The sequence below is a fragment of the Branchiostoma lanceolatum genome, chromosome 15 (genome assembly GCF_035083965.1).
Source record: "Branchiostoma lanceolatum isolate klBraLanc5 chromosome 15, klBraLanc5.hap2, whole genome shotgun sequence".
NCBI lineage: Eukaryota > Metazoa > Chordata > Leptocardii > Amphioxiformes > Branchiostomatidae > Branchiostoma > Branchiostoma lanceolatum.
In genome coordinates, this window is record NC_089736.1 from 7,955,735 (window position 1) to 7,983,637 (window position 27,903).

Consider the following 27,903-nt stretch of genomic DNA (forward strand, 5'->3'; position numbering starts at 1 on the left):
CTTAATTGCCACATCATGTTGTAGTCTGTTGTCCGGATGTTTATTTCATAAGAGGATGTGCAGGTCAGAGAAAGGTCAATGCTATATTGAAACGTGAAAAGCGGATGATGTCCACATGTATCCTAACCTATTTATTGCATTCAAGAAATAATGTGTAACGTTACACGAATACAGACGGGACCACGGTGCTACATTGGGCTCCTCGCGTGGCGCCTTAAAAGCGTTTTTTATGTTAAGAAGTGTTTTTAAATGTCTTAAAGGTAATTCTAAATGTATATGAAGGCGCTTGGATCTATTTGGGAAGTTTTTCACAGTCTTCAACTCCAATGCTGTGTAGAGTTTCTTATTTTCACAAGTTGGCAGTGCATATATATGCTTGTCAATTGTACAACAAAAAGACGCAGTCATATAAATAGTGTCAATTCTGGTGATAACCAATGTGGGCAGGAAACACAGACTGTAGCAAATAAGATATTCATCAAAACTAAACTTTTCTAAATTAGAAGGATAACTTGGAATCCACAAGTATTTTCACCAGGTACAATAAATTTCCATTTCACTCGTGCCAGTTCGCAGCAGAATAAGATAAAAATTACAGTTATTTACATGATAAGTAGATTCAGGATAAATCAAGAATAAGTTATTCAAGTTGTCAACATTATATATATATATATACGCTAAAATTGACGCTGAATATATACAGATAAATCATACAGAGCGTATAGATAGAAAAACCACATCACGAGCACAGTTTTTTCACGTCACATACCGACATACAGTCAGTATGTAAAATAAGTAAGACACGATCTATGAAGTTAATACAATCAATAAATCTACCCTTATCAATGATAACCAAGCTTGCTGGATTGCATATTTTGCTCGGACAGTTTGTTCATGGCTTATTATATCAACTTGAGTATCAACTTCACCAGAAGACATATCATGCGCGTAAGCACCTTGTGAGAAAATCTACACGCAGATGTACTCTATTTCCAAGGCAAATATAATGCTTTTGGCGACGCTCTCAGGGGGCGGGCCTAATAGTATTGTATTGTGTACAGTTTGCAAGAATTCCGGGAATTCTACAGGCATGTTTTTGGCTATCCAGACATGCGTAGTTCTACTATCGTACTAGTTGTTCTTCTGCTTAGTAAGTCCGTATCCTGAGCACCTTGGAGACCCTCCCCTTAGCGTTCGCGTAGACCAGGAAAGACTCTCCGTGCATCTGGAAAAACTCCCAGTCCGCGCAGCTGGTAGTGGGGATGTTGTGGACAGGCTTGAACTTCTCCACGCCCTGCCACCTGGCGAGGAAAGGAGGAACTGCAGTTTGATCGATCGAAGCAAACGTCGCAACAAAACAAGAAGGTCTGTTCAAGAGTTGTAACGAAGGGTATGGGAAATAACGGTTGTTATCTGGGTGTCATCTACGACGACGACTTTTGCCATCACGTTTTTGATGACAGCAACCCACTGGTCTACTTTACGATCATTCCTTCAAAACGACTCACTTTCTTGGGATAACTAGTAATGTTCAAGATGAGCCTGTGTGTTGTTTCTTACCTGTACACGACGCTGTCCACGTCGTTGCTCTCCCCGTCGTCGTACGAGTTGGCGACCACCAGGTAATTATCCCTCCCCACCCGGAACGACTCCCAGTCCGTGGCACTGTTGTCATGGTAACAACAAACGGTAAGTTTTAAATCAATAAGGGCAACGATAGCGATCCGGGAAAGAGACAACAATATACATGCGGGTATATAAACAACCAGGAATAAAGAATAGTCGCAGAAAAAATGGAAATCTACGAATTAATGGCAGGGTCTTATTCCTTGTACGATCGTCACGCGATCGCAAGCTGAGGGCGTTCTTGAGATCGTTGTGCATATATCCAACAATATTCAACAACCGTATTACAGCAAAGGCTGTCTTAGATCATTGTAACGTTTTAAACAAATACTAGAAGTGGTAAAAAAAAAAACACTAGAAAGGTACTACATGTGCACCTGTGAGTGCGGATATTCTGGAACTCCTCAAAGCGCTGTTTCTGCACGTTAAGTTTGTAGATGGTGGAGTTGATGCTGTATCTGTAGGAGCTGTCCAGCGCGTGCGGCCCGTGGTTAAAGGCGTTCGCCGCCACCAGGAAGTGCTCCTTCCCGATGTTCATGTACTCCCAGTCGGTACAGCCCATGGTCTAGGGGATAAAGAAGAAACAAAGGAGTGAAAATTCCGTGAATACTTTCATCGGGTTTGTGAATGACTGAATAGCAAAGTTATTCATCAATCGTCAAGGAGTTGACAGTTTCAGTGGCCGTCTGACACCTTCCTAAAGGCAATTTAATGCCTGGGTCTGCTGCGCACTGCAGCTAGGTGTCGCTGCTGGAGTGTTAAGAATGCGGTCCCAAACGTAACTATAAGTCTATATTCCCCTCGTTACGGTTCATGACTGGAGCGGATTTTCTGATCTATACAGACTTCCATTGGGAGCGTGTCGAAGAAGAGAAAGACTATTGAACGGTGAGAGGCAATGCATAGACAACTTAGAAATGATGCAAGCTAATTGTCGTTGAAATTACATCAATGGGAAATCTGAAGACTGACATAACCTGTGCCACACATACCTACTAGAATGTCTCCACGAAAGATCTTATAGGTCGAAATATCGATTGTACGGTTTCCTTTCAGCAAGGAATCTTTCCCACATGAATGTGTAGTGGTATTGAGTAAAGAGTCCAGACAACTGTGTGCCCAATACATACCTCCACGAACTGCAGGGGTAGAAACCGGCCGTACTGCCACACGTAGATGACGGAGTCCACTTTGGTCGACACGCCGTTGTACGCGTTCGCCACGGCCAGGAAGTGATACGGTCCGATGGTGAAGGCCTCCCAGTCGTAAGCCGCCTTGGTGGGGATGGTCTGGTACGGAACAAAGTAGTCCCCGGCACGCTCCCAGTGGAAAATCACTGACTCGATATTGTGCTCCAATCCTGGAGAAAACACGCAAATCATTAATATGGGTTACGTGTGTATGTGTATGTATGTATGTATGTGTACGTGTTTATATTAAGTTTATGTATCACCTTCTGGATGGAAAATGTAATAGGTAATGTCATTATATCCGAAATAGAAAGCTTTAATGTTTGACAGAGAGATCGCCTCCTGAGTCCTGATGTTTATGAAAGTAAAAAAACGACCATATCTTACCTCTTGCGTGGTTGGCGACCACCAGGTAGTGCTCCCCGTCTATCTCGAAGGCCTCCCAGTCCCGCGCGTTGAACGTGATCATCTCCTGGTGCAGGGCGAACCGCTTCAGCTTGGGCTCCCAGCGGTACACCCGCGAGTTGGTCTCACTCCCGCTCGTGCCGCCGTAGTTCGCCACGGCCAGGAAAGTCTGGGGCAACATTAAGTTCGGGTAAGACGGGTGTACAGAAAGTGCAAAATGGAACGAAATGGAACGAAAGATGAAGCAAACTGAAATAAAATCGATGGAAATGTACATTTGTTGGGGGACGGTACTGTGGAAGGATAGAAAACAGAAGTTTCAATTCGTTCCATTTCGCACTTTCTGTACACCGGGTAAGACTTAAAAAAACAATAAACTAGAGTTCCACGAACACATTATCTTCGCCAAATAATCAAGGCTTATTATGGAGAGAGATTGATATTTACGTGCTTATATTTCCCTGCAAATTTGATCATGCACCATACCATTTGGAAGTTATGATGGGGCGAATGAGTCCAGTCTAGATGGGGTTAAAAATCATTTGGTGGTACAGGTATGGTGATATTATATGGGCCACAAAGATTCGATATTGCAGTGTTGTAAGTTGAAAGTGATCATGAAATGGTACAGTCAATATATATGAATAGAATAAATCTTTATTCCATATCATACACATTTTGAAAGACATAGTACATGTGACTTTTCCGCACCTAGCAGTGGTGCAGTTTTGGTACAATGATATTCATAAATATCATAATATCATAACATCATAATAGCATAATATCATAATATCACAATATCATATAGTAATATCATATAATAATATCATAATATCATGATATCATGATATCATGATATCATAATATCATAATATCATAATATTGTAATATCATAATATCATAATATCATAATATCATAATATCATAATATCATAATATCATAATATCACAATATCATAATATCATAATATCATAATATCATAATATCATAATATCATAATATCATAATATCATAATATCATAATATAATAATATCATAATATCATAATATTATGGGCCACAAACTGCATAATATCATAATATCATAATATCATAACATCATAATATCATAACATCATAACATCATAACATCATAACATCATAACATCATAATATCATAATATCATGATATCATGATATCATGATATCATAATATCATAATATCATGATATCATAATATCATAATATCATAGTAGTAGGTATTGACAGCACATGCCATAATATGGCGCTTATCATAATATCATAATATCATAATATCATAATATCATAATATCATAATATCATAATATCATAACATCATAATATCATAATATCATAATATCATAATATCATAATATCATAATATCATAATATCATAATATCATAATATCATAATATCATAATATCATATGATGTCATAATATCATATGATGTCATAATATCATATGATGTGTATGTCATAATATCATATGATGTGTATGTCATAATATCATAATGAGGATACTGTTCTCGTCGTGCTTGCCGTAACTGAGAACTTATTGAACATTGTCTTTTGATGGGTCTTTAAAAATCATTTGGGTAAATCTTTCTTGTATTTGCTTTCACTGTCGAATTTTACGAGGAAGGTGTGGACATCATGGCATTTGCTGTCAATACCTACTACTGTTGCGAATGCGCCCTTAACAATTCCGTCTAATATGTTAACGTTGGCAGTGACCACGACTCTTGTCCCTACTGCTATTGACAATATCTCTCTAAAGCCTCCTGTTTCACTTTTTTTTTGGAGGGTGTTAGATTTGTGAGACCTGTTACTGTTTTTTCGTGTCTCTGTCTTAAATGTGAAACACCCTGGAGGGGAGTTCAGTCAGGTCCTGATGGGTAGCATGGGTCTGTTTTAAAGATTATCCTGATTTTGAGGATGTTTATGTCACTATCTGCGCAAGAACCTTTTCTTACTCTCATCTACGAAGGACTGTGGTCCACATCCAGTGTGGTATATACAACTGCATTTTACAAACCACATAAAGCTTGGTATAATGCCTTCTGTAGTGCCTGCTGCTTGCACATTTCCTTATATTCATCGTTTTGACTAGTCCCGCACAGGGCCAGACCTTTCCTGTGTTTGTTTGTTGATATAAGCTCCGTCCCAGCGGGAGTGTAGTTTGGCCGGTGGTTTTTGAGGTCACCAGAGAGCATCAATCTAATTTGCACAGGCCTGCTGACAAGCAGGTGTTGTCCTTAGATATAGGTCGACAAAAGGTACTTAAAAATGTAATTATAAACAAGCCTATTTCACCACTTAATTAGACCCTGATTACAATTTCATACGTCTTTATTTGTTAATCATTACCTCAATAACCTACCTGTCCAAAACAATGCAAATTCATCAAACCCTACCCGAGTGATTCGCCTCCAACGGTAACATGAAAAAATCCCACTGCAGTTCTAAGCAAGCCACTAGGGGGTCTAGACTTACATCACTTACTCCCTGCCCCAAGAGCTGTACACCACTTAAAAATCGTTACCATAGCACTTGTATGAAATTTGACTACACGCTTTCGGCGAATCTATAAACTTTCCTCATTTATTATGCAAATTATCGTCTTATTTGCATGACAAGTATTCAGTTATGTGAAGCATCACCGAAACTATCCACATGCCATAAAGTATGATAATCCGTCAATCCCTGCTGGAGTTATTCGTCTCCAAATGTATTAACAAAAACGCCAACTGCAGTTCCAAACGAGCAGCTAGGGGGCCTTAATTCCCACCACTCACTTGCCGTCCCAGAAGCTATATACTAACAAAAAATCATGAACCTGACGCCTCCAGAAAATTTGGCCTCAAACGTTGAAGCTCCGCTGCAGTACCTCAAATACCCGCTAGGAGGCCCATTATCGAACTTGACCCTCCTCTTTGACATCACTACCTATCCACGAAATATCATGCACAACCGCCAATAGCTCCTCGAGTTATGCTGGCGACATACAAACTCTCACACACACAAAGCCTGCTGCAGTTCTGTAGGAAAGCGCCAAATAAATCATTTTTAAACTTGACCTCCGTTCCCACAATCTCTTCCAAACTACCAAAAATCATTGAGATCCATCAACGTTTCCGTCACTTCTTTTGCCTACATACAAACACAGAAAAATTAAAAGTCCGCTGCAGTATTGTTGGAAAACGTCAGGACGATTTTTGAACTTGACCTTCCTTTGCACAACCACTACACACCTACCAAATATCACGAAGATCCATCAAAGGTTTCCCGAGTTATGCTCTTGACATACATACAGACCCACACAACAGCTGGCTCAACCGAAAACATAATCTACTCCGAGTTCCTCGGCGAAGATAAAAACATGACCACTGTATGTTCAGGACCAAGGTCGGGCACCAGGAGGCCCCAAATCGACCCTGACCACCGGGTCCACAACACCTACACACATAACAAATATCAAGATATGCGCCGGACAAGCACTCACGCACGTACGCACACACAAACACAGACGGACCAAAAACTGTACCTCCATGTTTCATGGAGGTAATAGACTTTATCAGCTACATGTATTTCGATTCGATTCGTGACCCTTCTAAGCGGACGTCGGCCATAGAAAAAGAAATGTTTCCACAGACCTGTCCGTCGATGACGAAATACTCCCACTCTTGCGCGCCGTACGTCTTGATGTTCTGATGAACCACGAACTCCCCATTGGTCCATTTGAAAATACTGGAATCCAGCTCCTTGTCCAGGCGCGCGTCGTGATTGGCTGTTGCCATGAAGAGCCCCTCCCCTTCGATGTAGAAGGTCTCGATGTCGATGGTGTTGGCGGGAGTGTAGACGTCTTGATGGACGTCCAAGTAGTCGATCCGCGAGTTCCCCGCTGTGTGATCACGAGAGTTAGAATGAAACGTATTTCTACACGCCTTATCTATGTGGGAGCGCATAAGCCTCCGACGTCAAAGCTCTGTGTGTAAAATAACCCTACATTTCTATTCAGAGTTTTGGTATAAAACCTAGTTCTACCAGATCCTTCTATAGTCGCTGACGAAAGATAGCGGATGCTATCTGAAACGTCTGACTGTTTTAAAATCTTATCCAGTTGCTTGAGTAATTATTTTTGGCGTATAACCCAACATACTTATCGAGAAGAGTAGGTGTATCGTGCTTATTTAGCCATAGCGAAGCTGCATAGCACAAGCAGAACTGATATGGAGAAAGAATTGCGCTTCGTCTCAAGCATTTCATAAGGATTCGTCTGAAGAAGAAGATGCTATTATCAACAAGGCAATCCGAGATGGCAGACGTCATCCACTTTGGCGAGGAGCGCACTCTGACAGAACATATACAAAGAGCAATTTGAAAACACCCATACATATACCAAGGAGTCTCCATATAACCTCCTTGCACATACAGACAGTCCAGCACACCAAAAACAATATTTCACTCTACCAGCATATTGCATTTTGCCGAGCGCTACATGTACCTAGCGGAATTTTGTCGCATACATCCGTGAATAGTTTCTTTCGGTTGGTAAGTCACTGAATAAAAAGACTCTTTGTTCAAAATCAAGTTTTTTAATCAACCGACGTCTCGATGACCATCTGTCACCTTCCTCGGAGCAATTCTGACTGGTTAACTTTGCACTGCAGCGATAGGTGTCGCTGCTTACAGATGCTGTCCCAAACGTTAGCAGCATGCAGTTCAGACTCACCGTCCGCCACGGCGATCCACCCCAGCCCGTCGCACAGCTTCATGCTGCCCGACTTGGTGTCGAACCACATCCTGCCGACGTCGCCGTTCGTGCAGACAGAGTCGTCCCCCATTTCCACTTTCATACGGGCGTCTGGAAAATAAGGAAGGTGCAGAAATGGGTAGTTGGGGAGGCAAACAGGTGGTGGAAGGATAACAACCCTCTGCCCATATGGCCTGAATCAGTGTCAAACGTAAAGATTCACTTCTTATTTTCTTTAAAACTTAAAGACGTTTGAAGATATTATCATACGGCTTACCAGATTGGTGGTCCGGTGCGTTGTTGTGTTGCGGCACCAGGTCTTTCGGGAAGGGGGAGGGTAGATTCATCCGCGCCAACCGGGGATTGAGCGAAGGGCACACCAGCGTGGAGGCATCCGCGCCAGGAAGTAGTACCAACTGGTGCAATTGTCCCTATAGGCAAACAAAAATCCACTGGATTTATTCATATGGAAAAATGGGTTTACAAACACATAGAATTCAAAACAGCGAATCTTAGACACAAACTGTACGGAAGGTGAAGAAATGGAGTTGTATGTATGGACGGTAGGCGGCGCTGTTAACACATTGCCAGCAATCGGAGGTATACGTATGCATCAATCTAACTGTAACAAAACGGACTGTTGGTTAACTTCTACTCAGTGAAATAACATTTGCCATAGTTTTCCTGCTGATGACCCGTTGATTTCATTGTTATGGCTTTTATCAACAACACAGGGTTGGTCGAGCTAATACTAGTACATGTATATCACACCATCTACCTGTCAGCCACATACTAGTAGTATGCTAACATTTCCTCCCGGAATGCTTTGTGGTAAACCGCATCCAACCGCAACATACACGTACAGTTGACTGTCATGTGTTGTTAGAACATTCCATCTTGATTCCAAGTAATCAATATCATCATGCCAACACACAACATTCCACCGTACGTTCTTCTTAGGCTTCTGTTTTGTGTAAGTGTGTGCGAAGAATTTTCTGTTTTATTCATGATGCCGCCACATTGCGTTGCGCTCACGGCAACTTTGATGACGCCATGCCATCAACTAAAAAACTGTTATCAACTTTGTCCTTTGAAACCTTTCTCACGGGTCTTCAAAGGGAGAATAGACACATTAACCAACATTTAACAATCATCATTAACATTCCGAACGGTATTACCAACAAGGAGGGACATTTCAAAGCGGTGTTGGGTGCAGGGGGTCACGGGTTCCAGTCCCGGCTTGTGGTTAAAGAATCTACAAGATCAGTAAAAGAATTTTATAACCGCCATCTAACATCATGGAGATGCGTCAAGATCTCATCGGTTGAATGACCTGAAACAGAGGATCAACGACATTCAGACGTCATATCCGTAGAGCATTTGCGATGATGAGTGCTGACGCTAGTTCGCCTAAATCCGTTGTGCAACCCTATATCCTTTGCTTTACATGTATAAATTGGGTTATTGAGGGAAAGTGTTAAATGCAACACAAAATGTCGCCGGAATTGCTTCAAGAGTTCAGGTCGATAACCCTGCATACGAAGACGACGAGGTCAAAAACTTTCCGCCCCAATCACCTCGTCATGGGGTGATTTGACAAACGATGCTGCATCGAATTTAGGTAAAGTAGCGTTACCGAAAGTACAAACTTTACGGAGACACGCCATGGTCTATGCTATGTTGAGTACCATGGAAACACCATGCGACAGGCCAACAAGACATTCAATCTTTAAACATACCTTAAAGCATGCGTAAAGATTATGTTTTTTTCATCTTTGGTGAAAAACGAACTCTTTACGCAATCTTTAAGGCGTGCGTAAAGGCGATTAAAGAAACTGTCCTTCCACCCCAGGTGCGCCATGTAAGTAAACGTATCATGCGTGAAGAGCTCCGGGGCGAAGTTAAAGCTAACAGCACGGGACGGCGGCACGCAGCTAATGACAGACACTGTACAATTAGTCATGATGTCGTCCCGTAAAATCACAATAACCACACACGCATTCGGGTCATTTAACAGGCCCGGCCGGTCGCTACCTGCCAATTTTGTCATCATGGAGCTCTGATAGCGTTTAAACAATACTTTTCGCTACTTTGTAACTGGAGAATTTTCCTCGCTCAGAAACTTGACCAAAAGAAAGTCCTAGGCTGTCAAGGCCAACGCGAAGTAGACAGCTAGCGCATGAAATAGCTTAAAGAATAGTTATCGCAGCTTTATCTCAAGCACGGACAGCAGGCTATCAATAGATGGATCTATTTTGCTTGATTGAGCAGAGAAATGTACAAATGGGCTTTAATTTGCGGCATTGCTGTCGTGCACTTCAGAAGCATTGTTGACAGAGACTCGCCATCGCCTGCTGTTGCCAACAATACTACATCTAAAAGTGAAAGACATGGGAAAGACGAATCTGTCTTTGCAAAGACTGCATACGCTGCTTATGCTGAATTTTCTCAGTTGTGATGTTTGCGTCTCTGGCTTTTATGTCTTAATGACAGGGAGGCCTTAAGAAGGAGTCTGTCACATTTCTGGTCGGATGACCGGGTCTGATACAGACCAGAACCCGGTATTTTCCGCATGATGACGTCATGCCGCTTGCAGGTGGGCCTTAGATGTGTCCCGACAACAACCTGTCTGATACAGAAATGACAGAAACAGGGTAGTAAAATTATGAATATTGAGAAACTGTGCGTAATATTGACGAAAATATATTATCCTCATAACTCCAGCCTGAATGACAAGATATTGATGAAAGAAACTCCGTTGCTGCCAAGACCCTTCCTCAAGTTGAAGACATTTACTTCGGGTAGTCTTTATATGATAAAACAAAACTGACAAGTGTTAAGAGTGCATATAAAAGAACTTATAACGGAATTTGCCTCTGGCCAAACGTGCTACATAGATCTGCATGTATTTTGTGGCTTTGATATTATTCACAGATGATGAGCTAAATTTGGTATTGAAGTTAAGGAATTCAGAGAAGCATTATTGTGGGCAGGATCTACCTTAGCCCGGTATTTCAAATTTGTTTGTCTTGATAATAATTTGTCACAGTGTCGGGGGTAGTAATTAGTCCAAACTCAGTAATGGAGACAAATCATCCAAAATGGCCGCCGTCATCCGACATGATGAATGGGTAGGACGCATGCCCCGAAGGGGTTAAAGGTCAGTGCCCACCCGCTGACCTTTGACAGATTTCACTTTACACGATCAACGCCTTTTAATTACTGGGGCGGCCCTGACTGAAGACCCACAAAATAAGCACCTTCCCGCACCTGTTACCCCACGATTTGCACAAAAATAAACAAACACTGGTTGGGGAGGGGCGAATGTAGGACCCAGGCGACGGTTACGATTCTTTGATCGTCCCTGAAATCACCAACGTAACAGGTGTTATAGTAGATGGCACTCTCTCCATCGGAATCACTGCGAATGCGACAGACCTTAGCCTACTTGTCAAGGATCCATTTGACAGCCTTTCAGTCGTGTTTCTATTGTTATTTTGGTAGTCTATTTCTGCTGGAAAGTCTGACAACGCTTATAGGAGCACGCTGGTACGACACCCTACACAGTGTCTTACACTGAGATTGGCCACCCCGGCTATATAAAACAGAAATAGATAGATATAATAGAGAAACAATGACGTATACATGACCTGTAGGTTTCGGATCCATTTTCAAGTTGATTTTGTTATCCCTTCGTTCTAGTTTATACTGAAATTGTGAGTTTTTTTATCATGTGGTCATGACCTGTGGCTGCAGTGCTCTTGTGCCCCAGACCGTCGCCTAAGGGCAAGGATTATTGTAAACAAATGGACTGACCTTTCGTTACATTCTTTTGGTCTATGTCCATTTCAGACGTCGTACCATACGTTTCATACATCAGATAATTTCGTTCTTGTATCCCATCATCTCAGCTTAAAATATCCCTCATTTAAAGGAATTTCAATTACCCGATGCAGAAGTGTGTTAAGGTTTCAATGTTTCCAAGAGGCAGACATACCATCATGACCTTTGACTGTCCTTCTCAACCAGTGTCAAACTCTTCAAGGCACTTCGAATTCCGCAGACAGAATATGAAAGTAAAGAACGCTTGATAAAAGCACGTAACTAGCTAGCCATTGCAAACTGACAGAAAATAATACTGATATCTTGTAGTGCAAACTATATTCTAATCATATTCAGTATCCTTTTGAAACACAAGGTTATAATAATGATATGTTCACGCATGACGTAGCTGGATCGCTACAGGGGCTTCCTCGGGGGCGCGTTCCACTCCCTCTCAAAGGTGAACATGTCAGTACGCGCGACGCGCTCAAAACAAAAGCCGCCATTCATCGCATCCGACGGGCCCGTACCTGCCACACCGACGTCCCCACGATTTATACCCGCGTCCAACGCACCTTGATGGGGCAACAATCACGCGCTTATCCCGGTGAACTCATCTGCGAGAGATTCTTCCCCGCCTCGATTCATGTCTGGTTTAAGCCGATAAACCGAACACTGGTTCAGTGTTGCCGGGCGATTTGCTACAATGTCTCTGTTCTGTCATCATGAATAATTTTGACAGTTCAGAAAATCTTATCAGATGAAACAAGAACTGAAGAATGTGCAAAAGATCCGGTGGGCAGACACCGTGGGAAATTTGTGGCGACTCTTTAGACTCAACAAACTTATAATTTTCGGACATTAGTGACATTTTCAAAGAGAATAAAGTTTCTTTTTTATTATCAGAAAATATACTACCAACATATTTTGCTACAAAATTATTAATGCCCAACAAAAATCCTACTTTGAAAACATCAGGACCATTGTTTAACGACAAACACTTGATACACAATATCATATCATATTAGAAATGGAATAAATCATGTCATAGATATGTTTTCTAGCCCACTGTCATGAAGCCAGAACTTCCTCATCTGATCTGAGAATGACTTTATCATCTTACGCCATTCTTACGTTTTCTGACATGATTCTTACACTCAGGCAAATACAACTTCCGAATAGGCCCCAGTAAGAAGCTTAAGAGTCTTAGAATCGGAGCCAAGAGTTAAGAAGACATCAAGGTGGTTATCAATTTGCTACAAGTGTATTTCATGTTTATGAGCGACAAGAAGGCATTTTTTATAGTCAAACTGGTTCTTGTGCGAGGCCTATGCTAGTACCCTGGTACTAGGGTTAAGGGTGAGTTGTCTGCGGATTTGGTGGGTGGTATGCACTACTGCGGAACCACGGACCCAGAAAACAGTACAGTGGCCAGGAGAAGATTAAGGGGATTTGAAGTGTCGTGAAGTCAGCTGCCACCCGGGCGGGAGGGCTCGAGAGGTGGCCCGGCAACTGGACTAGTAAATGAGCGCGTCCGACTCGCTGCACAAACATAAAGGCCCTTCACTTCGCGTTACCGACTCGCTGGGAAGACGAGTTCTTTGGACGGAATGCTTTCTCCGCTTGGGTGATACTTTGCCCCCGGTCCAAAACCTTCCCGAAGTCTGTGTCCACAAAAAAGAGGCGGTGGGCACTTATAAAACTGAACTGGCCGCCTTAAGTCGTAATGTATGTCCGCAAACATGCAAAACTATCTAGTACCTAAGTTATACCTGTTTTGGTTTTATAAAAAAACTGGGAAGTATCACGTAAACAAGAAGTCCAATTTTTCTGTCATCAAATTTTGATGACAGAAAAATTGGACTTCTTGTTTACGTGATATGATCAAATATGTATCCAATTAATTGTCAGCTTGGACAAATTGGGACAGCATAATTACTGCTACTTGTTACTTACAAAAAGATGAACTGTTCCCTTTGATATGTTTCTCCATACACATGTACAGCCATTTGATTTCATCAAATCGTGACCAATCAAATTTGAGTTTTTAAGTGTTGTAAGCAGCTTGGTACTGAGGCCTTCCCAGTGGATTTCAGACCTTAGAATGGAAGGAATGTACGATAAAGTGATTGACATGGACGATAGTGCGATACCGGAAACAAAATAGATCCCAAACAATGGATGACAATCAACACTGTTGATTTAGGTTCCGTGTTTGACATGGATGTCTCTGTTTTTCTAACAATTAAACAAAGGAGAAACATTCGCGACTACATATACAACAGGCACACATTTCTGTAAAGGTATTTTGCCAATCTCCCAGAACCATACTTCTCTTAAGCTTCATTAAGACACTAAGATGCCATGTGTGACAAAAATTGACACTGGGATGATTTTTCCATCGAACGATCAACTTAAGCATAAGGATAATGCGGCTTTCTGCAACAGTATTTCATCCACATCTAATTGTTGAAGATTAGCGTGTGTAAATAGCTACATACGTGTTTGCGGTCTTGTTTGCGGGGTCTTGTATATCATTCATGACACAGAAGCTAGGATCGATTACCGTAAAAGGGGAAATGTTCGCGGGGATTTAATTTCGTGGTAAGGAGAAAATTGAGTGTTTGCAGTGGTTTCGCGGTTGAAACAAGGACAGAAGACAACAAAAATGTTCGTGGTGGTTTTAAGTTCGCGGCCATGAGGTCACCGCGAAAAACGCGAACATTTCCCTTAATTTTTTCAGTAAGTGCACATCTGTAAACTATAGATGAGTGATTCTTGTAGTAGCCTTATGTACAGGTATATAACCCTTATCAGTCTGTCTTGTGTACAGATGAGTATCTGCGCCGCTTGTATCACTATTGTTTTGGGGGGTTACCTCTCTGCTGTAGGTAGCGTTACCTGTCTGCCACCTGTGCGACAGGTACAGGTGAACACCTGGACGTTATCTCACCTGTCCATCTGCACACAGATAATCTCCAAAACAGACCCAGTAATTTAGACCCGGCCGCGCTTCGATACGCCAAAACATTTTAAAAGCAACAGTAAAGCTTTTAGTGTGTTTGAGTCTACCCGTTGTCTTGCACATTTAACATGATATGTACACAAGCATGAGACGGCGTAGAATTCGAATAGTGTTGATATCTGGACTTTCACTTAAGCTGGAAAAGTGTAGGAAAACTAGAACACGGGCTGTACGATCAAATTACAAAAAGCTATTTCAGTCTTAAAAGGGCATTGCCGGAAGTTTGTGACTAAATGATAGGTGCCGAAAAATCTGAAAGTATATTTTAATTGTTTGAAGAACACTCATTGAGAAACTTAAGATTTCATTGAATATCTTGTCCATACTTTATTGAGCAAATTTGTCCCATTTTTCAGAAAGTTAAACCCAAATCCTAGGTATCAGTGAGTAAAGAAGGACTGAAAGCTTTAGAGACAATAATTTGTTTCATTGCAAAATGAAAATGATACATTCACTTACTGCAAGATAATCTATTAATTACCATTATTATTGTTATATAGACCTATGTTTCACCTATCAAATGCGTGTATTCAGAGTTGAGGACAAAAACTCAGTTCAACAGACTGTTTGGTATAAACCTTCTACTGTGTCGGCATGGCAACCAATGCAATGGCAGAGAATCAGACGACATTTTTGTTTTTGCCGACGCCTCTGGAGTTAATCACTAATTATAGTCATTAGCATCTTGTGACCTTTCCCTGAACCTTTCCGACAGCCACAAAACCGCATCAGAACTAGAGCCGCCTGTATCTGTTTTCTACAGCGACGTCCACTTATTATTTCTCGGAGCTCTGGCCTAACTATTATCATGTCACAGCGTGTAGAAAAGAAGAAGCAAGTTTGGCCCCAATTTGAATCATCACCACTGTGATGTGATGAGTCCACAGGCCCCGTGGCGCTATCATCACACCCCACTAACGTTAGACCTAATGTGGGTAATCCTGGGACATTGTAACGGCCCACACGCAATGCACACAGGGCACTTAGGGATGGGTCCATCATTTGGTTAACTTTCCCTTCACATTTTCTTCATTACCTCCGTAAAAACGAAGGCATTGTGATGAGCTATTTGTTTCCTTGTTTGTTTGCTGGCCTTTGTGTGAGTTTGCAGTTATGTGAATACGTTACAGTGGCAGCTAACTAGGATTTAACGCGAAAATGGTGTAATGTGATACTTGAAGAGTGGGAAGTCTGATTTGGCATTCGCCCAATGTTGTTAACATTTCCTGTCTTTCATTTCTACCACCTCTTTCTATATTCCATCCTTGTCATCCAAAGCCAGTCATTTAACGAACATTCTCCCGACCATTGTACCAAAACTACAACCACTTTTCTCACAAGGACAGTCATTTGGGGACACTTTTGTCGGATAAACGACAATCATACGCCCATAGAGATGTTAACCTTTAAATTATATCACCTTATGTAACTATCTTATGTATCACCTTATGTAAGTACTATGTTAAGTACGTAGAAAGCCTCTGCCTTTTTAAATATAAGACGGCATTGTTGAAGAAAAGGGCGGTAAAACTTTCCTTACCAATTATCTTCCTACCGTAGGCTCTTGGGAATCATGTGGCCTTGTAAAGAACAGTGTTTCGGACGAAACCATAGAGATGTTCACCTGTTAATTTGATCACCTTATGTAACTACCTTCGTGTTAAGTACGTAGAAAGCTTCCGATCAGTATGGTTTAAAGATGGCGTAGACCAAGTGGGTTATAAGTCTGCCTTTCTCTATGTTCTCAGAACAGTACACTTGTTTCTCAGAACACCGCTCTGTCCCGAACCAAGGAGCGATCCTATTCTGGTAAGCCGAAAATACATGACAAGCCTCCGCCAGCCCACCCATGATTGTTGGGTTAACCCACCTGTAAGTCATTGTCGACGGACTGTCTTTGATGTTACGGAGGCCCGAGAGTTCTACACTGTACGGGAGTGTCGCACCTTCGCTCGTGTCGTATTTCAGAACGTGCTGCCACATTTTGGAATATTTCAAACATTATCTTACCAATAAAATAGGAAGGAAATAAGATATAATCCCTGTTCTTCTAATCTTTGAAACCGATCAATCAGTCAATCAATCGATATGATTTGAATATAAAAGAGACTATCAACCACAGAAAATATTTATCCAAATAACAAAAGCAGCTGTACGACAAACATAAAGGCTATTTAGCCAGTCAACCGGCCCTCAGCGTATCCAGAGTTTATTTGTATGTTTGTTGTTCTTTTGTAGCATCAATGTCATCACCGAAGGTGAAAACAAATATACAAATGTACGAACCACTCTTACTTGAGATTAGAGTGGAAATGACCTGAAGAAAAGATAACAGGACATACCGTGAATTGTTCCTTTCTTCTTCTCTTGTTTCCGATGTGGAATTTCGTCCCTGTAGTGTCAAGGTACGCCGGAAACGCTCTGTCCAAGTACGTAAAGTACGGCGGCCTGCAATCCACGGTCAGGCCTACGTCATTTCCGGTCACCGTGATCACGAACGTGTGCCACTCGCCGTCGGCAATCTCCGTCGCGAACGAAGGCGACGACTTTTTCACGACGGGGCCGCCCGAACTGCTGTAGTCGAAGAAGACTTTGAATCTGGTAATCCGTATGGCTAGCCTAATGTTATGGACTCTTTCCTGCACAAGCGAGAGGATATACTGGTTCCCCTTCATATTCAGTCTTGCTTTCAGTGTGACGAGGATAGAGAATTCCTCCGGGAAGTATTCACAGTTTAGAAACACCCTGTTGGAGGGGAAGTTGACGCCCTGTAGCGTCCCGCTGTCCGGGGAGAAGGCGATGGCGTGTATCGTGTGTGCGCGGTCGATGGTGATGTCCGTCCCGCTAGGCAGGTATCTCTGGAACTCCAACGCGCGGGCTAACAGGTCTATCGGCTGGAGATCTACAGGGCCGGGGTGGTGAGGAAAGATGGAAATATAAAGTCACGATGTGGTTTGATAACAATGACATTGCACTGTATATTACAATGAGAAAATACGTGTATGATGTGAAAGATCTTTGTCTCTCTCTCAAGATCTCTCACGTGTGATTGTATGTGTGCATGCGCGTGCGTTCGTTCGTTAGTGTATGTGAATGAGCGCGCGTGTGTATATGTGTGTGCATGTGCATTTGTTTATGCGCGCGCGCGCGTGCATGTGTGTGTGTGTGTGTGTGTGTGTGTGTGTGTACATGCATGTGTGTGCATGTGCGAATGCATTGGCTGTACTTCAGGCGTTGTTTACTGTACTAGCCGCGGCATACCCAGTTTATGCAGAGTCACTGTTTCTGTTGTAACAAACTTGGTTATGTTAAAGCCTTGTTTACGGGGCCGACAAGATCATGGTCTCCCTGAACAGCCGTCGGGATAGAGCGGCTCATTTAACATCCGCTGATTCGGAAACGTGAACTCAGAAACAGTCAACTGTGCGAAATAGGCTTATGGAGTTTTGGTTCTCAACTTATAGGCTTTGGCAAGTCAGTCAAACTCTTTGGGTGAACTTTTGCAGCTAAGATGAAGATACACAGCAGAAAAAAAACGACACACTACCACAATGTGCATGTGCGGGTCTTCCTAACTGTGAGCGCACCCCTCCACACTTTTTCCAAGGTCCCCGAAAAGTTGATTCCTTAAGATATCACAGGGTAGGTCGACTATAAACCAAAATCTGTTCAGGCAACCACATTCAAGACTGGGCAAGAGATGTATCAATGCGAGACATCGTATCTCTATAAGTGTGTATCTAAGTGGCACAAAACTATGAAAATCCTGTACGTTGCATCTGCAAAAATGTATATATTTCTCAACGGAAAATATCTGTACATGTCCCCATCGGGCTGATATACAGTCATGATAGCCGTATGTTCGCCCTGTGCAGACGACTAAAAGGGTTGATACTTAGATCTCCTTCAACATTTGTTTATACAAAAACTGGCTTTTAGTCCACAAAGCAAACAAACAGAGACTGTTCAGTCACGGAGCGACCTTAATGGACTGCGATGGACGAACCTTAACGATTCGCTGTGAATTTGTGTCACCAATGTTCGTCCTTCTATTTTGATAACGTAGCGGTTGTGTGTCGTCTTAGGTCGTCGTACGACTTTAATACCGTAAAGTTCCAAGCAGGCTGTGACAGAACCAACCGCCGACAAGGATCGAAGACAGTCTTTTGTGTAAGAAGACAGCTGAAGTTTGTACGACACATACACGACAGTCCCAGGAATGCCCGATCAGTTTGCCATCGTACGACGATCGTACGACGTACGTGACCGGGTCGTAAAGAAGGCAGTAAAAAGATGTCAATTTCAATTGTTTCTTTATTTCTTTATTTCGTTTCGTGAAATATAAGACAGTTTTGATGGTCCTCAGCGTTGTACACTCATTTCTGTCATGTCTTGCAAGGTTTTCTGAACACTATTTTCTGGTTAGAAAACGCGGAAAAGTCTCCCGGACTAGTCTAACGGCATACCTGCCCTGTCCACGGCTCATTTCCGCCGCAGTGGCTCAGAACTATCAACACTCGCCGCCGACAACCGACGTAAACTAATAGCGCGACTTGAACGAGCCACTAGGCAGTGACGGTAAACTTCTGGGGACGAAAAAAGGTGCGTCGTGTTTCCCCCCACACACGGATATTTGTTGACGCTAATCAGCAAGGCGTGAGATCGTATTCTCTCTCTCTGGTCTAACAATGTGACCTGTATTTGTCCCGACATTTTTGGCGAGGTTCTGCCGTTATGCCATTAGCAGGTGAGTCCGGACACCCAGGCAGACACTAGCCTCTATAGCAGGCTCTCTGGGCCTTTTCTGGGCTTTTTGCTGATGACTTCTTTTTGTACTGGGTCGTTTGTGCAGCCAGCCCGTAACCATTAGGCCCGTAGCACAAACGACCCAGTACAAAAAGAAGTCATCAGCAAAAGGGTGTATTAAAAGCCCAGAAAAAGGCCCGGAGAGCCTGCTATGGAGGCTAGGCAGACACCTGCGGTTGCACTTCACTGTGCGCTCCTTCTGTTCTCTCCAGTCAGCGGTGTTGTGAGCACCTTTTGTAGACTCTTGTTTGTCGGTACACCAATCCAGATGGTGTTCCCAGGCTTTCTCCAACTCCCAACTGGTCCCAAGTAAATAGATTAAGAACGAAACAGTTAACCTCCTGTGTGACTTTATATCAGAAACGAGAGTTTCACGACCTCATACCTTCGCCAAATGATGTGGACCATTTAGAGTAACGTATCATAAATGTTTGTTATTGATTATGTAAATGTTATTTGTATAACTTATATCAGTTGATCATCGCTTGATACCCAGATGATACAAGTTGTTAAAAGTATGAAAATATTAGCAAAGAAGGCTATTCTGAAATTATCTAATAGATTTTGCAAATGAGGTCCTCATTTGCATGATCAATGTCTAATGATGTCCTCACGTCACCTCACCTCACCCTTGACCTCACGTTGCGTGGGGCACATTTACTAAACTTACAAGTGCCGCAAGAATGAAATAACCATATTTACCACTGTGCAATCATATCATGCTCTCATTAATTGTGTGAATTAGGTCTTCATGTGCATAATTGATATCTATCGATATTCCTCCCTTTTTCAGTTACATACTAGGATGTCACATGTTTGAGAGTCATTTCTCCCCATTCTGCCCATCATTATTATCCTTTCCTGTACGTCATTGCTTTACACTAACTGTACTCCAATTTTTACGTGTCTGTCATTGTATTACGAAATCATACCTGTATCTATACATCTGACCATTCTCTTGTGCAAATGTCATCACACCAGCCCTACGTGACGTCTGACATGTTTCGCCACGTTTTGCCATGAGCGTTGCTCGTACCTCATTACACTAATTGTACTTCAATCTTTCCATATGTATTACCAATTCATACCTGTATCTATACATCTAACCATTCTTTTGTCCAAATGTCACCAAACCAACCCTACGGATGTGTGAAACGTTTCGCCACGTTTTGCCATGAGCGTTGCTTGTACCTCATTACACTAACTGTACTTCAATTTTACGTGCCTGTCATATGTATTAACAATGCCCCATACCTGTATCTATAAAAATTACATGTATCTTGTGTAAATGTCACCAAACCAACCCTACATATGTCACATGTTTGAGAGTCATTTCTCCCCATTCTGTCCATCATTGCTATCATTTCCTGTACGTCATTGCTTTACACTAACTGTACTCAAAATGTTCCGTGCCTGTCATTGCATTAACAAATCATGCCTGTGTGTACATATGATCATTCCCACACCAGCCCTACGTATGTGTGAAACGTTTCGCCACGTTTTGCCATGAGCGTTGCTGGCGTGCTGCACCTGTCACGTGTCACCTAAGATAACCATCAAAGGAAAGTTCTGTTAGGATAAATGTGATGACTGTAATTTCAGCACTCAGCTGAAAGATTGAGAAACAACACAAAGTCATGACGAGCGCCATTTTGTTCGACTAATATGACAAGCGGTGTTTGGTTTTGTTTTACAAGTTCGTGCCCCTTGGCAACGAAAAAAGACAAGTCTGGAGAACATCACCCAATCGTGTGGGCTGTCAACACTGTAACACATGGTTGCGCCGTGGTTCAACGCGCCTTTCACATTACCCTTAGTCACACAAAGGATGACCTTAGAATTAAAAGAACTTAAAAAGTTAAAGTCCTTCCTGTACCAGATGGTACACAGGGCGGTGCCCATCTCCGTTTCAATGTACATTGGGCCACACAACTTTGTGCAAGTCACTACAGCAGGGGGCTAGTCCGCTGGTAGTGGTGTGCGTTCAACCACCATACTCTTTCCTAAATGCCAAGTGCGAAGAAGTTAAAACAGCATGTGCCATTGTTAAAGTCTTTACTATGACTGTTGGGGATCGAACTCACGATCTACTGAATGTAAGGTGAACACTCTACTCACTTGACCATTTTAATAATAAAGACGGCCTTAAATGACGCCAAAAAGATATGAAACCCCTATTAAGGTACGGTCACATTAGCTATACGATTTATTTTATCATAGAATGTTCACCGAGGCTATTATAGAACAGACAGTCGACAAGGATCTACGTAACATTTTCTGTCACAAACCATATTCACGACTGTCGCTCGAATACTCCCAAATAGACTGTCGTAAACCTATCGTTATAGTTTATCTATTCATTGAAATTGTGACGTTTTTATCTCTACTTAGATCTTATTTTTTGATAAGAGAAACGCCCTGATCGTGCATAGCATATATATAGGTAAGTTATGTAGTGAAAATATTGAAACGAAATATCCGACTTAAGATATCATTTGCATACTAGTAGTTAACCACGAGTCGCCGAAGTGTTAAGTTTTTAACACATTCCTTATTAGCTCCATGTTCTATTGAGAGAAAATATTGAATTGTGATAAATCTGTAAAATAATGTTGTGATAAACAACTTGAATGACATTCCAATTGAGGGCATAATTCACGACGATTTAGCACAAATATAGCAAAAAAAAGCAACAGCAAATCAGTTATTGCTCCAGTCAACAGACTGTTTCCTTGTCGTGATTTCAGGATACAAAAGAATGCTATTGGCATTGCCAGAACATATAGACATGGCGTATTAGCTAAATACTTTAAAAGAATCGTCAGTAGAAATTCTTTCCACTTAAGACTAAGTCTGAGAGTAGGAAGTGCCATTGTCTGTGAGTGATAGAACCAGCACCCTCCCATCTTCACCCTTAATAGAGCCCTTTCATAGCGATTCCAAGATAACATCTCGGAAAGGTTAAACTCGTTAAAATCGGACGTCATTATCTTGTCTGAAGTCCGACGTAGGAATGACAAAAGGACGTTGTTGTGACGGCCATATTGTCTGGGAGGAGCACACTTAGCATCGTGTATTAAGGCTCGGTCTCGTACGTCGTACGATAGCTTTACGAATTGTGGACATTCGTGGGACAGTTGCGGATGTGTCGTGGTACACAATTCCGATGTCTTAGGAAGGAAAATGTTGTCATAGCTCGTTGTTTCTCCTGCAGCATTACAACTTCACTGAAAAGATCACAACATAAAATCGAAGTAGGTAAATGTTGGGTGACTTGTGTGAATCTGTACCCCCTCATTTTGACTTTAATGGCTTACTTTAAGTTTTACACTCGATCAGGATGCCTGTACCGGAGATCAGATGTAAACAGAATCGGACCTGACTTCACACACGCAGTCGAGTGTAAACGGGGTCTTACTTTCGGCAGTATTTACGTCCGATTTACGCCTGAGTCTTGACCGCAGTGGTTTCCACAGTTAAACCCCGGGCCACGGTCTCTCCACACGAATGATTGACGGCCACGTTTAACGTTGCAGCTTTAGTCCTCCCCTAATCTGGTTATTGTAGTGGGGGTTTAACGCTAACACCTCCACCTGTCTGTAAATAAAGCCGTCAGTGTGGGGTGATTATCCCCGTCGGTGACCCGTCTATAACGCGTTAGGCCTCAGATCAATCAAAACAAACTCCGAGCCAGACTGAACCCGGACAAACGTCTGTATAAACGTTCTTAAACGCCTTTTTCCACTTCAATAAGGCACTGGCTCGGTGGGGTGGGAGGGGTGCAAACTGATATATCGTCTGTTTATTTGTTTGTTTGACTTATATATATTTCAAATTCATTACCATCCCAATTGTGCTTAGGAAAAATAAGTTACATGTTCATGTTGTACATACTCAAGGGCATGAAATATAGTTTGATTTATATACAAACAAGTGTGTGTTTTTTTCTTGACGTGTGTGGAATGTGGCAGTGAGAGCAGGTTGACAGGTAGAGAGAAAGTTACCGCCGGGCGAACAATAGACGGCCGACCCCGTCGGAAGCGGGAGATCACACCGCCAGGAGGGAGGGTGTCTACACCGGGACGGCACAGCTCTGACGGGCGGGGGAGGGGGTTAAACAAGGTCACTGGCTTCTACGATTGTGTAAACAGCAACAACAACAACAAAATAAAACGACAGGAAAAAAAGTGCAAAAAAAGTGTATAAACTTTTGACGTGGAAAGTAAGTGTACAAATATCTTACACCCCTCCTTCTTCCTACACGCATGGATACTTGGATACAGCTATCATACATGTAACATATAAGTAGCTAATCTTCCTGCATAGTGACTTTATATTGGGGTCTTTATTTTTATTTATTTCTATTTTCAATGAGAAAGATGAATTAAACGAATGACGCACAGCAAAACCATTCTCCACCTTCCAAAACACTCTTCAGTCTTGCATTTTTCTTGTTTCTTCTTAAATCTTGGGTTCCAACTTATCTTTTTAATTTGACGATGAATTTCTAAAGATCCACTACCATTCTCTATATCTCCATCGCACAGACCTATCATGCGAAAAATGCATCTTCTAAGTATGGTACCTGAGCAGTTCGACATTTTTTTGCAGTAACATCATATCTTCCTTCTTCTTATTGTGAGTTTTTAATGGCCACACCTGGTCATTCCCACAACACTGTTATCTCGAGCTGCTTGTGGTTTCTCGGATGTCGGTAAGTGGATAGTTGGAACCTTACGCTACTGCTACGTTAGCTCGTTCGTTCAGACCCTTGTAGTTCCTAGTGGCACATAGGGCAGCAAGTTTCCTTGCTGTTTCTGTAGCAGGGTATGTTTTTACAGGGAGAGCTCGAGGTTGCTAGCCATTTCACTTTAACGTGCTCGATGCACCTCCTCGAACATGAGACCCCCATTTTACGTCCCTTCCGAAAGACGGGTGCAGCCCCAACTGAGATGTCCTGACCCCCGGACTTGAACAGGGGTCTCAAGTTACCAACTAATTGGAACCAGGAGCTCAACTGTGAGCCAGTTGAGCCACAGGGACATCCCCCTAGTGGTCCGTTTATTAAAAAAAAAACACCTAAGATGAAATAATCAAAAGTGTTGCTACCTCTTCTAGATATGATAGTGGTTGTCAGACAAAGAAACAAACAAAAACATATGTTTTAAGACACACTCACGACTGCCTCACGAATGTTGTCGTAATCCTGTCGTACAACGAATGTTGCCGAGGCCTTACGAAGAGATCGCGTCGGATGGCACCAAAGCAACTTTCTACTGTCCGCAATCGCTAAAGAATATTTCAACTTCTTTATAGTCGTGTTGTTTGGTTCCAAATTGTACAGATGTACTTTATTTGTTACTATTCTTATTTTTTTGATTTGTAAGATAAACGCCGCCATGTTAAAGTTATGTAATATATGTAATGATTGTGTAACACAACTTGTTCTCAAGTTATCCATTCCTCCATTCTCCTGTGCGCTGAATAGATAAAACAATTTTCCAGCATGTTAACTATGAGCCACCTACGCCGAGGTTCTGTGCAACAAACTGTTAAAGCCTTTGATGATGTCTTGTTTTTAAAAGTCCAGTTCAGGGCCAATATAAAGGGCAAGCCGTTTATGACATTGAAGCCATTGGGAGGTCTACAAGTGTCCCGAACCTACTTAAAACAGTAGCTGGTAAATTGCCTGTAATGCTGATACCTGACACGCCTACTGAGGCACTCTTTTGTACAGTGACAGTTTCCATATACTGTTATTTCTGACGTGTTGCTATCGTCAACTTTTGAAGTGGTTTAATCGAGTTTGTCAATATATTAACCTCTTTAACCCCGCGTTTAAGCCTTTAAACGCTGCAACCCAAAACATACTAAAACGAAACCGTACACAAAGAGCATAAATTTGCTCGGTATAGGCTTTGTTTTGAGTAGAATTCGTTTAGATTAATTTCTTTGATACGGTTAACATTTATGGCTGCGAGTTGTTCATTTGGATGATTAGAATGGGTCCTGTTCTATCGCCCTCGGTTCGTCCGCCATTTTCCCCTAGAGGTCTGTATGTCCTTCAGAACGTCTGCCCCCAATATTTACAACAACAATCGCGCAGATCCACACATTAGGGCGGCATTAAGGTCTGATTTATGACTCCACAACTCACAGAGATAGTCAGGCCCTGTGATGTCTTCTCCCCACAGTAAAAACTGATCTTTTAAACCCCAGATCTGTCCGGCAGCGCCTAGTCAACTCAGGCTTTGTTCCTACACTTTACGACTGTCGGCGATTGTTGTTTAAAACACTCCGTGTTTGCTTTAATCTTACGGCCGCCTAGCGACATGTAGGAGTTATAATGTAGGAGGTATATCTAAAGGTCTATAGAAGTATGCCTGTTATGTGATCTGGGTATGTTTTAGTGTTTGACCTGTGTGTAGACTAGTGCGACTATTCGGCACAACCTTCGACAGTCCAGGGCAACGCCAAGTCATGCGTGTTGTTTAGTGTGACTGTTTACAGTAATTAAGTACCGATGTATCAGAACATTCCTTACTTGTACATGGCCTGGGCAGGCGGGACGGGATGGCGACCACCACCGCCAGACTCAGGTAACACGCCACGGTCCCCGCCCAGCTCCTCCCGTGGATCAAGTTCATCGTGTCGGCGCGCTGTTCTTTCCTGGGTGTTTGTGTGTCGGGCCTGGTGACTGGTGTTGCCGGGCAGCCCTGTGAGACGCCCGGGCTGGAGTGCTGACACAGGCGGTGATTTCGGGCTGTAGTACCGCCACTTGAACTGCAGGATTACATACTTGACTCCCAGCGATCCCACCGAGACTTTCCTTCCAGTATCAGACTAGATACACAGAAACACGACGTCCTCTGTTTTCCCTCGTAACACGTTTGTAAAGTTCACAACTTTTCCGTGTCCCCGGTCGCAATAAAAGCAATAGACGATTAATATCTGCCTCCCTCAAGTACCTAACTGCATTCTTCCCTCTGTAATAACGTCCAACAGTGTTTGATGCTTCTAGCTGTCCTTGAAGACAAGATAGGTTTCCGCCTCTGTTCTGTGTATAAAGCCCGTATTTTCGCCCTTATTTCAGTGTCCAAGTCCGAGACTCCGTTGAAAAGCAGTAGACCTGTTACACTTGAGTGTGGGATCCCGTCACAACAGCGAAGTGTAGTAAATATAAGGCGGGAATATTATACAACATCCGTCTCGTCCGGTCTGGAAACGATGTACACACACTGACCGCAGTTTAAATGTCACCGAATTTTCCTCAGATGTAACCACAAACCTCAAACCCCCCAGTCGGTCTGCTGCGGTGCCGGTACCCTCCGTGTAAACCGCGTCCTCCCATGCCGGTGTCCTCTTCAAGGTGTGCGCTAAGACGTTCTACCTGCACGGAGAAGTCTCGCAAGGATACGTGATCCCACCGGTGTGCCCAGACGCAGAGCCGCACAGGTTCTGTTGTTGCAGCCCTTCCGGCTACACAGACCGCAGGCCCAACGTCGTCCAACCGCCGGGCGCTCCAGACGGCTCTCCTACGCTCAACCACCTTGTCGTCCCCGCCGGTCTCACTACTCTCACACGTACTCTCCACGCGATTTTTTCTTTCGCTACAACACTCAAACGTACCACGTCGCTGTCGAGCTGTGCGCGTCTGCAAGTGTCTTATTTCATTCCTTCAAGAAGTCGGTGGAGAATAATTGTGTACCTTGTGTGTGGGACGAACACGCCGGCAAGCCTGTGCTTGATGAAGCGAAGGGGCCTTTCATGACTCAAGGCGAAGAAATGCCAGTCAATAGGAGATGATAGGCTATTCTTATTCAAAGTACTGTCCTCACTGACTACTTTGGGAGGAGTTCATTTGGCAAGCACTGAAGGGGTGAGACAACAGAACACAGGAGCAACTAACAAAGAAATCCTGCTCATATGTACACACAGTTTAGCTTATAGCTAGGTTTCCCGAGTCTTTTGTGAAAGAAATTTACTTTAAAATTTCGGAAGAATTATTGGCGTTATAAAAAAGGTGTCTATCCAGTGTCTGTTATGGACACCCTTAATTTAAAACGTGGCTGATAGTTTGTTGTGTGAAATCTTGAAAAGTTTTGTCGGTCGATCGTCAATGATATTTTTGTTTGTTATGAAATTAGACTCGTAGAAAAGTTGACAGTGCCCCTCCCCGATTCTGACGGACTGGGTGGTTTAGAAATAAAACTCAGAGAAAATCCCCCCAGATACGTGATCCCACCCTGGGCCACAGGGCACAATTATACCCTCT

The 27,903-nt window shown here is 42.6% G+C and overlaps 1 protein-coding gene across 1 annotated transcript; it reads right to left on the reverse strand.

The window, feature by feature from the left end:
- Positions 1 to 18: 18 nt before the first annotated feature.
- Positions 19 to 27,458, reverse strand: LOC136420352 (thrombospondin-type laminin G domain and EAR repeat-containing protein-like). Its single transcript, XM_066407210.1, has 10 exons — positions 26,173 to 27,458; positions 17,165 to 17,724; positions 8,253 to 8,406; positions 7,955 to 8,086; positions 6,876 to 7,123; positions 3,204 to 3,390; positions 2,757 to 2,986; positions 2,004 to 2,191; positions 1,561 to 1,665; positions 19 to 1,301 (listed from the first exon to the last, which is right to left on the reverse strand). Exons 1-10 carry the CDS (start codon positions 26,273 to 26,275, stop codon positions 1,148 to 1,150), a joined length of 2,061 nt encoding a protein of 686 aa, XP_066263307.1. The 5' UTR covers positions 26,276 to 27,458; the 3' UTR covers positions 19 to 1,147.
- Positions 27,459 to 27,903: the final 445 nt, after the last annotated feature.

Excerpts from the sequence above, each read along its gene's own strand:
- LOC136420352 (XM_066407210.1), bottom strand. The coding sequence starts at position 26,275 with ATGAACTTGATCCACGGGAGGAGCTGGGCGGGGACCGTGGCGTGTTAC. Across the intron at positions 17,725-26,172 it reads CCTGCCCAGGCCATGTACAA|ATCTCCAGCCGATAGACCTG; the intron begins GTAAGGAATGTT and ends CCGGCCCTGTAG. Across the intron at positions 8,407-17,164 it reads GAAGAAAGGAACAATTCACG|GGACAATTGCACCAGTTGGT; the intron begins GTATGTCCTGTT and ends GTTTGCCTATAG.